Raw genomic sequence first — 15,473 nt, 5'->3', positions numbered from 1 at the left:
CTTAATTGTTTAAGGGATTCCCTGTTTGTTTTTACTTGAAGGATTATTTATTATCTTAAAAGGTAAAGGTAAGGGACCCCTGACCATTAGGTCCAGTCGTGTCCGACTCTGGGGTTGTGGCGCTCTTCTCACTTTATTGGCCGAGGGAGCTGGCGTACAGCTTCCAGGTCATGTGGCCAGCATGACTAAGCCACTTCTGGCGAACCAGAGCAGCGCACGGAAATGCCGTTTACCTTCCCGCCGGAGCGATACCTATTTATCTACTTGCACTTTGACATGCTTTTGAACTGCTAAGTTGGCAGGAGCAGGGACCGAGCAACAGGAGCTCACTCCATCACAGGGATTTGAACTGACGACCTTCCTGTCAGCAGGCCCTAGGCCCTGTGGTTTAGATCACAGCGCCACCCGCGTCCCTTTATTTATTATCTTACACTTCGGGGGGGGGGAGTCTTGCATGGCAGCTAACAGCATGCTAATAAATGTGAGTATCGAGACAGTCCCCAACCTAAGTGACATGAGCCGAAAGGAAAATGGATGTGGAATGGTGCTGTAGCAGGAGGTAGAGAAGCTCTTACTATGTAACGTCAAACAAATTCTTTGCTGGGTGTTCCTTGAAGAAAACTTCATAGAAAACATAACAGATCTGAGAAGCAATCCCACCAATGATGAGGTCACCTGGCTGGTACCACTCATGTGGAACGGGAAAAGGATTATTCCTCAGACACTTGGGTGTTTTACACACAACAGCAGGCATTAGAAACAAGAGCACAAATAGACACAACATACTGAGACCCAAGCTTCTCTCTAAATACAAACTCTGCTGTGTCCATCCATCGATAGTAGCTGCCCTTGAAGAGTCCACATTGGATCATGCATGGTTCTTCCAATACAGCTCTTTGAGATCTCAGAGCTGCATCTTGGGTTCCAAGTGTTACTAATACATGACTCGAGTACTAACAGAGATTATGATGTTAGAAATTAAATTGATCGCTCCCTGCCTACCTCTTGCCCCTACCCTAGCTTTCCATAGCACTTAGGTTTATTTATAACCACTTTCAGGCTTGCCTAGAAAGTCTCTAGAGGTTTGACCAGGTGAACAAATTATAGTGATTTGGATAAATGTATGTGCATCTGGGGGGATTATTGCTTCAGAGTTTGGCTCTGAGTGACATTTTGTTTCTCCCCACAAGCACCATTCCTCACCATTCCTCTCCTCTGCTCCTTAAGAGACACAAAAAGTGCCAGGTACAATTTTCCATAGTGAGCAAACAACAACAGGAAACTCAGAATGAAACCATTGGCTTTAGGATGCAAACAGTAGCACCATATTTTTGAGATTATGGCCACTGCCTAGTCCAATGTTTCTGAAGGAATCCAAGTTAACATTTTTCATTGCAGCTCAGCTATAGTTTAAAAACACCTGCGTGAACCAACAGAAGGTGTTGCTGTATTCATTGTGGAGATGGGGTGGGGAATCAGCCTGTGCACCAAATTGTTGGAAACGTTGGGGGGAGAAGACGACTCCATGGCCATAACTCAGGAACGTATCCAGCATGTAGTAGTAGTAAGGGACGTGGGTGGCGCTGTGGGTTAAACCACAGAGCCTAGGGCTTACCAATCAGAAGGTTCGGCAGTTTGAATCCCCACAACGGGGTGAGCTCCTGCCAACCTAGCAGTTTGAAAGCACGCCAAAGTGCAAGTAGATAAATAGGTACCACTCTGGCAGGAAGGTAAATGGCGTTTCCGTGTGCTGCTCTGGTTCGCCAGAAGCGGCTTAGTCATGCTGGCCACATGACCCGGAAGCTGTACGCTGGCTCCCTCAGCCAGTAAAGCGAGACGAACGCCGCAACCCATAGTCATCCGTGACGGGACCTAACAGTCAGGGGTCCCTTTACCTTTTTTACTACTACTACTACTACTACTACTAATAATAATAATAATTTTATTATTATTTATACCCCACCCATCTGGCTGGGTTTCCCCAGCCACTGTGGGCAGCAAATAAATCAAAGCTATTGAATTGAAGAGACGTGGCAAATATACTTAATTACCTGGATCCCAACTTCAGTCTCTCAGCAAGGAAAGACTGACTTAGTACCAAAAAGATAACAATATTTATACTCCATCTCTCCTTTGAAGAACAATTGAAATAAAAATTTTAACTTTGAATTTTTTAGCATATGTGATGTATATTGAAATAAAGCAATAATTTTAATATCAGTATTCTATTTGCAGGTGTTTTAGTCTAAATATCATTTACTTGTTGTATAAAGCAGGTGGTGTGGAACATTTGGCCCTCCAAATTTTGCTGACCTATAACTCCCATTATCCCTAGCCACTAGCCATACCTGCTTAGGATAAAGGGAGTTGCAGTTTCTCAGCATCTGGAGGGCCCTACCTTTCAATCACTTGGTGTCGCAATGCCAGGTAATGAGTTTATCTGAAGGCACATTTCCACAGAAACATCGTCTTGGAGTAGGAAATGTCTTCTGCTGCAAAATTGAGTTTTTGTCTGTATCTTAGTAGCAGTTGCTGTCAGGCGGCTGCCAGCAACTCCCACGACTGGTTGCCCAGGAACATACAAACACCAGGAAATGTTTCTTACTGTCCACATTTTATTCAGTATTTACAGAGAAAAGCTTTAGAACCCAACCTCTTGGATAATGGTGTTGTCCCGAATGAATCTCCACCACCACCACCACCATCACCCGTCTCTCCCATTTCTTCATTCGTCATACTGATCACCTCCTCCAGTGCTGACAAGTGCCCTCTGCCTTTGAGCTCTTTGATCTCCTACTTTCAATACTCGACGGTTCTGGGAGATTGGGGGGTGGATCCGGAATGCTTTCTAAAGACACTGTGTCCATCTGCTGTCGCCCCCTGGTGCTTCCTCTTCCTCCACCTCCTCTCCCATTATTTCCCAACTTTCCCCCTCCTCTGCCTCCAAGCTATGAGCTCCTTATAACCCCTGTTGTAATTCTGAACTGTCTTCCTCCTCTCTGGGAGGGTCAACCTGGGGAGGCAGTCTCCACCATTCCTCCTCTGCCCAGTCCCTGACAGTTGCTCCTGTGGCACCTTCTTACTGCAAATGAAAAATAAAGAACTCACTTTAAGCTCCTGATCATTCCTCTGAAATAATTGGTAACTGTGACACAATGTCAATTATATAGTCTGATGAGGGGTAGATGGGTATGGATGGTCAGGAATGATCTGGCAATTGGAATCATTCCTAGATGAAGTTTGGCCCACCAGCCAGAGGTTCCCTACTCCTGTGCTAGCATATTAATCCACTTTAAATTCACAAATTTGAACTTTTTAGTACATGCTTGTACTTCTCCCACAAAAGAGTTATAGAATAGAGGTACTTATAGTAACAACTTTATACTAAATTCTTTAATATACAACAGTAGAATAGAATAAAGAACTAAGATACAATTTACATCTTTCGCCTTATTATTTGCTCCCTATTGTTCAGCTCAGGCTTCAGCACAATGATGTAGCATTTAGGGGCAAAGATGCAGCCCAACAATCCAGCACTGGAGGACAAGATGGAGAAGATCTCCACCACCACCATGGATTTTCCTTTGGTGCTCAGGTATGTTGGGACAAAAGACAGCCAAACACTGCAAAACAGCAACATGCTGAAGGTAATGAATTTGGCTTCATTAAAACTGTCAGGTAGTTTGCGAGCTGCAAATGCCACAATGAAGCTGGCAATGGCCAGGAGGCCCATGTAGCCCAGGACACAAGAAAACATGGTCACTGAGCCTTCATTACATTGCACAATGGTTTCCTCCGTTACCGAGTGCATGTCTAGATCAGGGAATGGGGGAGAGGTCATCAACCACCAAGTACAAATACTTGCTTGAATGAGTGAGCCAGAAAGGACAATGGAGTTGGTCAGTCTTTTTCCCACCCACTTCCTCATAATGGACCCAGGCTTTGTGGCCATGAAAGCTGCAACTACAGTGATGGTTTTGGCCAACACACAAGAAACAGCCATGGAGAAGATGATGCCAAAAGTTGGTTGGCGAAGAAGACAGGTCATGTTGCCAGGGTGTCCAATGAATAGAAAGGATGAGAGGAAGCAGAGTAGGAGGGCAATAAGGAGAGCATATGTGAGATCCCTGTTGTTGGCTTTGACAATGGGAGTGTCTTTGTATTTAATAAAAGTTCCTAGAACTAAAACTGTAATTAGGGAACAAAGAACAGCAATTGAGGTTAAGCCGATTCCTAAAGATTCCTCATAAGAAAGAAAGGTTATTAATTTGGGAATGCATCCATTTTTGTTCTTGTTTGCATACTGATCTTCTGGGCATCTGAAGCAGTCATCCATATCTGAAAAATAGCATAAGGCCGAACTCTAGTTGCAATTCAGGAGTGTCCTTTGGCTCTTACATATAAGTTATCATTCATGTTCTCAGACTTCAGGGAATTCTCTCCCTCCCCTGGTGGCCACAAGGAGCAGAGAATAACAAGAGTTCTACTAATGAAGAAGAGGAGGAGGAGGAGGAGGAGGAGGAGTTTGGACTTGATATCCCTCCTTTCACTCCCGTTAAGGAGTCTCAAAGTGGACAACAATATCCTTTCCCTTCCTCCTCCACAGCAAACACTCTGTGAATTGAGTGGGGCTGAGAGACTTCAGAGAAGTGTGACTAGCCCAAGGTCACCCAGCAGTTGCATGTGCGGGAGCGGGATAGTGAACCTGGTTCACCAGATTAACCAATACACCATGCTAGTGAGTTTATTAAATCATCACAATGCAAGACAAAGGAATCAGTCTGCCTACCAATTAGTGGTGTTGCTCCAAATGAGCTCCTCCTGCCTCCCTTTGTAGCAACAGCACTTCCCCTGGTGGCAGCTGCCAGAAGCTGTCTCTGAGTCCTTTGTTCTTGCACCCTCAACGAACTCCGAGTTCTTGGAGAAGGGCGTCAGAAATACTCTCCAGTGATGACATGTCAGCTGGCTGCTCTGTCTCTCTGGGCTCTTCTCCCAACAGCTCTCAACTCTTCTGTTCCTCTGTCTCTGAGCTGTGACTTTCCTAAACCAACTGGTGTTATTCAATACTGCATTCCTCTCCTCTGGAAGCTTCGGGAGGGGAGGAAACTTCCACCATTTTCTTCCTCCTCAATCTCATTCCATTCAGTCCAGCCCCTGCACCTGTTTATCTCAATCTTCCGAAATTAAGCCAGTTGGTGGTCATGTAATATTATCTGAATTACCTTTAGAGCTTTATTTATCACAGCTTTGTTCAAAACATTTTAATTAATAGTTATTTTTGAAAGTTTTTATAAGAAGTTACTGGAAGGCAGCAGAAAAAAAATGTTCATGCAACTCTGAGGATAGTGTGGCTACATTCACAACATAGTTTTTTAAATTCTTTTAAATCAATGTAACTAATTAATCATTACTAGTCCAGTATGATGAAGAATGTCTTTTACCATTCTGGTTCGAAATCTTCCCTTCTGGACACGGAGTACAATCATAGCAGCAAAATTTTTCACCTTCCTTTCTTTTCTTCTGATGACCAGGGGGGCAGTGCTCATTGCACACAGAAATGGGTATCACCTATTCATAAATAGAAAAGGAGTTTCAGATCCTTTTCTTCCGATAACCAGGGTGACAGTAGTCATTGCACTCAGAAATGGGCATCACCTGTCAACAGGAAAGCCTCTCTCTCTCTCTCTCTCTCTCTCTCTCTCTCTCTCTCTCTCTTGGAGGTTGTGTTGAATAAACTTTATTAGGGTTTATAGATAAAAATACAAAACTTAATATCAAATATTTTCCCTCTTCAGAACAACTAAGACTTTGATCTGAATAGAATAAAAACATAAAGAGATGGGGGGAGGAATAAAGGCATAAAGAAAGAGAAAGAGAGAAACAAAGAAATAGAAATAGAAAAGAGGTTAAATGAGAGAGAAAAATAAAATTTAGAAGGTAAGGGACTGCTCATCCCATATATGTTTGCACAGGAAATTAGATCAGCCATTGGCCAATTCGAATTAAGAAACCAGAAAAGGGCAACAAAGAAGACACGAATTAAACAAGGGTCTCTGTCCTAACCCTAAATTTTGGAACTTATAAATTGCATAGAGAAAAGACCATGTGTGGAAAATATTTAAAACTTTCATCAAGCTCCTAAGCCTGTCATGTTAGGGTGAGGTATTCATGATTCACACACCCTTTGAGGCCAACACCAGCAAGCTAATGACACGAGTTAATGTCAAAAGCCATCCACACAGGTCACTGAGCCACTGGAAAAGCACTTACCAGACTGCCTCCACTAACTGCACCTCTCCAGTACTGCTTGTAAGGTTTACAATGAAGTTGGGAAATCTCATCTGCACCACAAACCATTCAGACAATCACAGGAGAGAAAAATCCTACTTGGTTTAAAACAATGGCGACCAGTTTACCTCAAATTGTATATGGGGAAGGAGGAGGAGGAGGCAGATGAGAGACAATCTATATTCTATGGCAGTGCCTCTCAAATGCTGGCACACATGCAAAACGTAGCCCAACACACTTTTCTGGGCCAGGGGGGGCGGGGAGTGGTAATAATACTTTAGGAATACAGAAATGGTTAGGGATGTGTCATATAAATGTGTCATAGTAAATAGTATTAAAACATTATTATTATTATTTTAAAAAAACAAACCATTAGCTTTGTTTTGGAAGTTTATAATAGCATCCAGCTAGATATCCAGATTATTTCCATGAGTTTATGAAAGAGATCATTGGTGGTTATTTTGGGACACCTGAATGACCCATCTGAAGAATGAATACCCCTGGTTTCCGGTTCCGCTCTGCCTTAATGGAGGCAGACCCCACAACAGTGGAAGGTCGTTTGCGAAGGAAAAAGAAGGATGGTTGAGGGTAATTATCATTGCGAATTCTCCCCAGGGACAGGGGGGAGTGGGCTTCACTCAGAGTTCATCTTGCTACCAGGCTCTGGCTCCAGCATGGATTGCGAGGGGGCAGTGAAGTGCTGAGTGCAAAACCATTTCACCTGCTGGCAACACTCCAATGTCGCCATTAAGAAGCAGAGGGTCTCCTGTTAATTAGAGCTTAATTGGACTAAAGTACGGGCACATGCTAGAAGAGATGGGGTCACAAACTGTGGAACAAAACCACCTGCAAGGACTTTAAGGTTTGAACTTGAGATAAGACTTCATTTGGTGCAAAAGACTTTGTAGGGAGGGGAGTCTACGGTTTCCTTATTTAAAGTATTATTCTTTGCATTTATGATTTGGCAACCCTCCTCTGAATGTTAGTTCAAATCATATTTGTACAAGCGAGGAAGGAATAAATTGGATTATAAATATGGAATACAACATCAAACGGAACTGTGTGTGTAAAAAAAGGGAAAGAGGAGGGAAGCCCTATTTTGCAAAAGGTTTATGATGGAAACTTTGATCTGACTTTTCCCTATCCTTTATTATTTATTGAGTGAAATGAAAAACACTAAGAAGACTTGGAATTTAATTTATTTGGAAGTATAATTGCTCATATATTTTCAGCTGGAAGGATGGATGAAAGGAGTATGTTAACTGGCAAGGAACTGTTAAGGTTTTTTTTTATTGAGTCAGTAGTTTGACAGACCTCTCTTCTTACCAGAATGAGAGGGAAAAAATGGTGAAAACAGGTTAGTTATTGGGAAAGAGTGATTTTTGCAACTGTTGTTAAAGTTGCAAAACAACAAAACACAGGACAGAGCAGTGGAGGAATTTCTGGAACAACAATGGGATATCAGCTCCGCCCAAGGCATGATGGATAACCGCAACAACCGGGGGACATAACATTTTGCAAAGACAGGAAGAAACACCATGGATAGAATAATTGCCACACACAGGAAGAACAAGGATATAGTTTGAGTTCCTCACTTCTAGCTTTGTGTCAACAGAAATAGAAGTTATTAATATTGCAGTTGCTGTATAAGGAATTATTATTATGACTGGAATGTAATGGAAATCAATAAGATTTTGGAATGCAGAAATTAAGCAAATAATCAAATCTAGCACGTGGGGAGCTACATTATCTAAATTATATAGTTCGTTATTTGCACAATTGGTATTAATAATTGTATGATAAATTGGTATTGTTATAATGAGGCTATTGATCGATTGCAATTGAAAACTTATAAAAATTATTATGAAAAAAACAAAGAAATACAAGAAGAAGAAGAAACAGAATGAATACCCCTTATGCCAGACCTGGTTAAAACCCTCATGCCACATAATCATGTCCTCATGAATGATGAATTCTTTTCCATCAAGAGCATAGGGATTCACCGATCCTATTTTCAATAGAATGAAAGACTTATTTGGAAATATGACCATGTTCATAATGTCAAATCCACCTCGCATTTCTCTGTTATCAGTAAATGATACTGTTTCTCCAGCTGAGTTGTTAAATGAAATGTCATGGAAAAAATGGTGCAGCTAATGGAAAGAGACAAAGGCAAATATTTTTTGAAAAAATGCCATGATTTTCTACCACCATTCTTTAGGAATATTATTTACCTATAGTTATTTGGCTTCTTTTAACAAAGACCAAACATGAATCAGCTGTTTGATATTAAATATTTTTCAGTGAATGCAAGACGTAATACCATTTCAGCAGTTACTTGTTTATGACAATTGTGATCAACCATTTACTTCTTACCAATTTGCTCACTGAAATTGTCTGATATTTTGCTACTCTTCAATTGCAGTACATTACCTGCCAAGGCTGCAGATCCTGAATTTTTAATATTCCACTGTTGCCGGTTGCTCTTTGCTTGAAACTAGTCAAGTATATGCCTTGCAAAACATGAGCCACAACAAAAACAGCCTTGTAGATACTGTAGCTGTGGCCAGTCATGCTCATTTGAAATAGAGACCCTGGAAGACTCTGCAAGCTCTCCTCCCCAGTACACATGTCATTGACCTCTATTGGCACACTGGGATTTGAAAATGTACAATCAAATGCTTGCTCCCAGAAGTCCTTGAAAAACCCATCTCCCTGTGCCCAGTAAGGTTTTATTCCCTGAAGATATTCTTTGAACTGCAGGAGATTTTGTGAATGAATTGTAAAGGAAATAGCACCTTGGAAGATCTGAAGGCCCCAACTCCTTTGAATTCCTGTTAATATGAAATCAATCTGAGTTGTTATAATCCACACCTTTTTAAATGATATTTCCCTATTTTCAGGATCTCTTAGAAATATAATACTTCTGAGCCATAAAATTGCCAAAGATTCACCATACATAATGAATGCATTGGCTTTGCCATCTGTTAAATGAACATAAATATTTAAGACTATATCATGAAATTCAACCAAGTTATCAAAACGGGCTATATGTGGGATTCTTTGTGTGAAGGCTAAACAGATTCCATTATGGGAAAGTAATGGCTCCAGGGTCTGCAAGAAATGTTCTCCACTATTATCATCGACAGTAAAGAGCCCGACCCACGTCCATCCAAAATGCTTAAGCAAACTGATAATCCCCATATGCTGATGGGCTTCATTGGGCACCATGCGGTAAAATGAAGGTACTTGGCTTCCATAATTTTTGTCTGGGGGAAATGATCCATATGTGAGCTAAAAGAAAATGTAAGTTAATTATAGAGATTGGTTAGGAGCAGATGCCTGTTTATTCAATAAACACTTGTTTAAGCAATTTATGGTTTAAATTCAAGGCTGGCTGGCTGGCTGGATTTGTTTGTTTGTTTGTTTGTTTGTTACATATATTGTCCTTCATCTTAAGATCTCAGGGTGTTCCCAGAAAAAAAAAATCAAATAAAACCATAAGATACCTACCTGTAATATAAAAAAGAACAAAACAAAACAATGACCCCTACTCCCTCCCACATGGTTTTTGTATGTGAAAGGAAAGGTGGAAGTTGAAAATGCAAATGAATGGAGAAAGACAGATAACTAGAGTAGAATTTTTTTAAAAAAAGGAAGGGATATTAACAGAGAAGGAATGAAAAAGAGCCAGGAAGTTTGGGATAAAGTTGAAGAAGGAGCAAGCACTTTGAAAGAATTGAGGCATAAAGTTTCCTGTGACTGAAGGATGTTGGAAGGCAGTGGTTTCCATTTTGTTTCAGTGAGTGTGAATGGGGAGGAGGTTGGGAGCTGTAATTTCCAGCCCCAGGTTTGTTCACAGAGCAAGCAGGTTGGGGCTAGCATAGCTGTGTCTTCGTTATGGCCAACATGGAGATGGGAATGCATTGGCTAGAATGGAATGCTAGGGAAATGGCTCTTGTAGGGGGATACTCACAGATGTACTAGGCCAGCTTTAAACCAGATGGGGTAGAGTTGCAGAGAGCTCAGGTCAGCTTAACACCCTGCAGCCTGTTATAACAACAGCAGCAACAACAACAACAACAACAACTTCAGATTTAAATGTCAGCCATAAACCCTTCCTCTTACAATGTTAAGGCAAGAGTGTATTTTGTGATACCATTTCAGAGATCCTACTGTACCTGTGGAATCTTGTAGAGGCCTAATGTATCAGCCATATGGAAGGAGGTGTCAGCACTAAGTCCCCCAATGATGGCTATGAGATTTTTCTGGGTGTCACATTTGTAGTTGGGAACAAATCTATGTGATTTGAAGAGCAGGTCAAGAGTGGTACGATAGGTCATTCTGGCATCATAGTAGCTATCATAGATGTGAAAGCCGAGGGTGATATTAGGACAAAACTTGGGGTTCTCATTTATCTCTTTCACGGCAAATGCCAAGGCAAGAATGTGCTGGTAGAATTTTGTCACCACACTGCAAGCAAAGTTAATTAATGTACAACTTTGGAATATGAAATCAACATGCCACAATGCCATTTTTAAGAGAAACTGATGTAGATTGACATGAAATTATTTTAATTTTCATTGATGTTTCTAGCTAATAAACTCAGTGCAGTTCATATAAAAAAATATGCTTTGTCAGGATATGCCTAACACTTTGAAACACATACTATTAATATCTTTCTTGACCTTCTCAGTTCTCGTGGTTCCCCAGTGGGAATCTTGGGAGACAGTCTACTATACTCTTGAAAACTATCGAATGTTACATTTTTAAAAGTTTTTTTTTTTTTTTACTTTTCAAAAGGGGAGAAAATGTTTATTTAGGCTAAATGAAGGACATTCCTTTATAAAGTAAATCAGGAAGACCACCAATCACAGGAGCTTATACAAAAGATTTTCTGTCAATAATTAAAAATGACTCCTTGAGGCATGGTAGATGCATTGAATCAAACATTCTTTTAATGCCTCTCTTCAGCTACAAGAGCAAAGGAAATTTGGAATGATGCAAAGAGAGGAAAGGCTCTTACTATGGAATATCAAACATATTCTGTGAAGGGTGTTCCTTGAAGGAAACTTCATAGAAGACATAAAATATCTGAGAAGCAATCCCACCAATGATGAGGCCACCCGGTTGGTACCACTGATGTGGAGCAGGAAATGGATTATTCATGGGACACCTAAGAGTATCTACTTTGCACACAGCAGGAGGAGGAAGAGATAACATCAATAGCCACAGCATCCTAGTGGGCAGACTTTTCTCTAAACACACACCGTCCTGTTTCCATTCAGAGCAGCTGCATGACTTGAACAGGATACATTGGGTAATTCCTAGCTCTGTCAATACAGCTTTAGAAGAATGGTTTACAACCAGCATTCGAGAATCAAAGGGTTACAACTGTATACCTTGTTAGCAGAGATTGCCAACACTGTGATGCTAAATCTGATCAATATCATATATATATATATATATAGGTGACACGTGAGCATTGAAACTTACAGAACCTTGACTGCCTCTTATCCCAATTTACTACTCCCAATAGCATGGAGTTTCTTTATAACTACTTTGAGGTTTGCTTATTGACTGATTTCTTGAGTTCTAGGTAGCCTGGGAAGGTTCAGAGAGGTGAACAAAGTATAGTGATTTGGATAATTGCTAGGTGAGATAATTACACTTTCATTGCTTTGGCTGTAAGTAGCAGTTTTGCTAACAAACATGCTGAGCTGCTCCCACTTTTAACCATCTGCTACTTAGGGGCAGAAAAAGTGACAAATACATTTTTCCATGATGAGCAAATACAAAAAGAAAACTTTTGACTTTGATGAAAGGAGGCTAGTCAACTGCAGTTTTATCAAAGAAATGTGAAGCTACAATTTCTTTTTGCCAAGAATGGATAACCTGTGGGGTTCCACGGGCTGCTGGGATACAGCTTCCATCATTTCCCACCACTGACCATGTAGGCAGTGGCTAATAGGGTGGGGGGCAAATTTCCTTATCTCTCTTCTAAGAAATAAATCTGAGAGAGAAAGAGAGTAAATGAGGGACAATAATAAATTTTAATCTTAAGGAATCCCATCAGTCATGTTCCAGATAGAGTATCCATTCATCATCATCATCAACATCATCATCGTATTTATTATTATTATTATTATTATTATTATTATTATGAAAACAATTCTAGTGTGCCATATTGTTTTTCTGTAATTCGGACTCCTTTAAAAGCAGGAAAATGGAGTAGCTGGTTTCCATTTTTGGGCATCATAGAATTCTAGAGTTGGGAGAGACCTCAAGAGTCATTTAGTACAACCTCCTGTAATGCAAACTGAGATTGTGGTTGACAAGAAAATAGGATAGCCTTTATCAATGTTATCAATAACATTTAAACAAAACAAAACAAAAGTTACGCATATTGCCAGCACACCTGGAAATGAATTTCATGAGACATAAACTGTCACAACTTTATTAACGATAAACTTGAGGGTGTGACATAGAACACCGAACATATTACACACTGGAAATTTGCAGAATCCATCATGAAGGCTAGGCTTTGTGGTTTTTACCTGGCAGTTCATAAGCTGGCTGGGAGGGAATGGGAACAGCAAAAGAAATGATGGAAAGCCCAGAGTCTTCTCCAGATGGTTTCTATTTTGAAGGAGGGAATAAATTTCATACTGGCAAATTTAGCTTTTTTGCAATTAAAGTGAATTAAAGTGCTCTTGTGCAACAAGCAAACTTAAAAAAAAAATGGAATAGGGAGTGGGGGATATACACTTGAACGTGTGGAATAATAATTGCTAGTCATAATTGCTAGTAAGTCATAAAATCTCTGCAACCAAATAAGGGTGAATGCTCAATAAACAGAGGGCATTATATAACCTCTCCACGAGCTTTGTGAAGAATGAATTCTCAATAAGCACATTGCTTGAAGGCACCCAAGGTAGACCATTGCAAATAAATTTCAGTGATTAATATTAATCTATTTTCTCCTAAAATCAGTGTTATTTTTTCTAGAAAAGAGGTTCTGGAACACACCATAAATGCCTTTGTTGTTTCCTTACAATGGCAATGGCACCCACCGGGGAGGTGCCAAAACTGAGTTCTGGCAAGTTCTGGCTGGACAACCAACCAAAAGCCCTTCCTAAAATCATTACCCTTCATATAAAACAATACAAACAATACAAAAGGTGGGAGAATCAAGAGTTCCTTTAATTCTTTCTTCTCCTTAGTTGTTCTTTGCTGTTCAGTTCAGGCTTCAGAACAATGATATAGCATTTAGGGGCAAAGATGCAGCCCAATAACCCAGCACTGGAGACCAAGATGGAGAAGATCTCCACAGCCACCATGTATTTCCCTTTTGTGCTCAGAAAAGTTGGGATAAAGGACAACCAAACACTGCAAAATAGCAACATACTGAAAGTAATAAACTTGGCTTCATTGAAGCTGTCAGGTAGCCTGCGGGCTATAAATGCCACAATGAAGCTGGTAAAGGCCAGGAGACCCATGTAGCCCAGGACACAATAAAACATAGCAATGGACCCCTCATTACATTGCACAATGATTTTTCCAGTTACTGAGTGCATGTCTAAATCAGGGAATGAGGGAGAGGTTGCTAACCACACAATACAAATACATGCTTGGATAACCCAACAGAAAAGGACAATGGAATGAGACAGTCTTTTCCCTACCCACTTCTTCATACTGGACCCTGGTTCGGTGGCCATGAAAGCTACAACCACAGTGTTGGTTTTGGCCAACACACAAGAAATGGCCACTGAGAAGATGATGCCAAAAGTTGGTTGTCGGAGCAGGCAAGTCACTTTGCCAGGTTGGCCAAAGAACAGGAAAGAAGAGAGAAAGCAGAGTAGGAGGGAGACAAGGAGAGTGTATGTGAGGTCCCGGTTGTTTGCTTTGACAATGGGGGTGTTTCTATGCTTAATGAATATTGCTAGCACAAAAGTTGTGACTAGAGAAAAAGAAACAGCAATTGAGGCTAAGCTGATCCCTAATGGTTCTTCAAAGGAAAGAAAGTTCAGAGTTTTGGCAACGCATCCGTTTTTGTTCTTGTTTGGATACTGATCTTCTGGGCACATGAAACAGTCATCCATATCTGGAAAAAGAAGAAGAAGAAGAAGTTCACATTCCAGTGGCAATTTATTTAAGATGCATGGTGAATTGCTCTGCATCTCACATGGTAGCTATTGCTCCTCTTAATTTGAATCCATTTGTTCAAGGGTTAGCGTATTTGAATAGGATGTATCTATTATAGTGATGCACTGCATGTAAGAGTTGTATTAACAAATGGAATACTGGGATAGCTGGGCAGCTGAATAACATCCTTTTTGGTTCGTTCTGGCAATCCAACCATGAAATTAGGCAAAAATCAATATATCAAAAGGTGATGAATAACTTCATTGGCTACCAAACATTTCTGATATTCTTTATGTTCATAACATACCACTCTGGTTTGAAATCTTCCCTTCTGGGCATGGGACACAATCATAGCAGCAAAATTTCCGCTCTTCCTTCCTTTTCTTCTGATTGCCAGGGTGGCAGTAGTCATTGCACACAGAAAGAAGCATCATCTGTCGACAAACAGAGAAGATTTTTTAAAATAATAATAATAATAATAATAATAATAATAATAATAATAATAATAATAATAATAATAATATAAAAATTTCTGCTGCTCAAACAAAGAAATTGAATACTCAGGTCAGTAATGCACCCTAAACGGCCTCAGCCCAGTATACCTGAAGGAGCTTCTCCAACCCCATTGTTCAGCCCAGACACTGAGGTCTAGCTCCAAGGGCCTTCTGGCAGTTCCCTCACTGCAAGAAGTGAGGTTACAGGGAAACAGGCATAGGGACTTCTCAGTGGTGGTGCCTGCCCTGTGGAATGCCCATCAGATGTCAAGGAAATTAGCAACTATCTGACTTTTAGAAGACATCTGAAGGCAGCCCTGTTTAGGGAAGTTTTTAACGTCTGATGTTTTATTCTGTTTTTAATCTGTTTGGAGCTGCCCAGAGTGGCTTGGGAAACCCAGCCGGATGGGCGGGGTATAAATAATAATAATAATAATAATAATAATAATAATAATAATAATAATAATAACAACAACAACAACAACAACAACAACTACTACTACTACCATATTATTGTTGTTGTTGTTGTTGTTGTTGTTATTATTG

The 15,473-nt window shown here is 40.4% G+C and overlaps 2 protein-coding genes across 2 annotated transcripts; both read right to left on the bottom strand.

Moving 5' to 3' along the window:
* Window positions 1–3,436: 3,436 nt before the first annotated feature.
* LOC117058931 (vomeronasal type-2 receptor 26-like) lies at window positions 3,437–11,457 on the bottom strand. Its single transcript, XM_033170350.1, has 5 exons — window positions 11,315–11,457; window positions 10,470–10,761; window positions 8,214–8,441; window positions 5,442–5,568; window positions 3,437–4,338 (listed from the first exon to the last, which is right to left on the bottom strand). Exons 1-5 carry the CDS (start codon window positions 11,455–11,457, stop codon window positions 3,437–3,439), a joined length of 1,692 nt encoding a protein of 563 aa, XP_033026241.1.
* A 2,033-nt stretch (window positions 11,458–13,490) lies between these two features.
* LOC117058127 (vomeronasal type-2 receptor 26-like) lies at window positions 13,491–14,849 on the bottom strand. The gene is made up of 2 exons (XM_033169066.1): window positions 14,741–14,849; window positions 13,491–14,392 (listed from the first exon to the last, which is right to left on the bottom strand). Exon 2 carries the CDS (start codon window positions 14,388–14,390, stop codon window positions 13,491–13,493), a length of 900 nt encoding a protein of 299 aa, XP_033024957.1. The 5' UTR covers window positions 14,391–14,392; window positions 14,741–14,849.
* Between the last annotated feature and the right edge of the window lie 624 nt (window positions 14,850–15,473).

Source organism: Lacerta agilis, chromosome 14, assembly GCF_009819535.1.
Source record: "Lacerta agilis isolate rLacAgi1 chromosome 14, rLacAgi1.pri, whole genome shotgun sequence".
Lineage (NCBI taxonomy): Eukaryota > Metazoa > Chordata > Lepidosauria > Squamata > Lacertidae > Lacerta > Lacerta agilis.
This window is presented reverse-complemented; position numbering and strand designations above follow the sequence as displayed.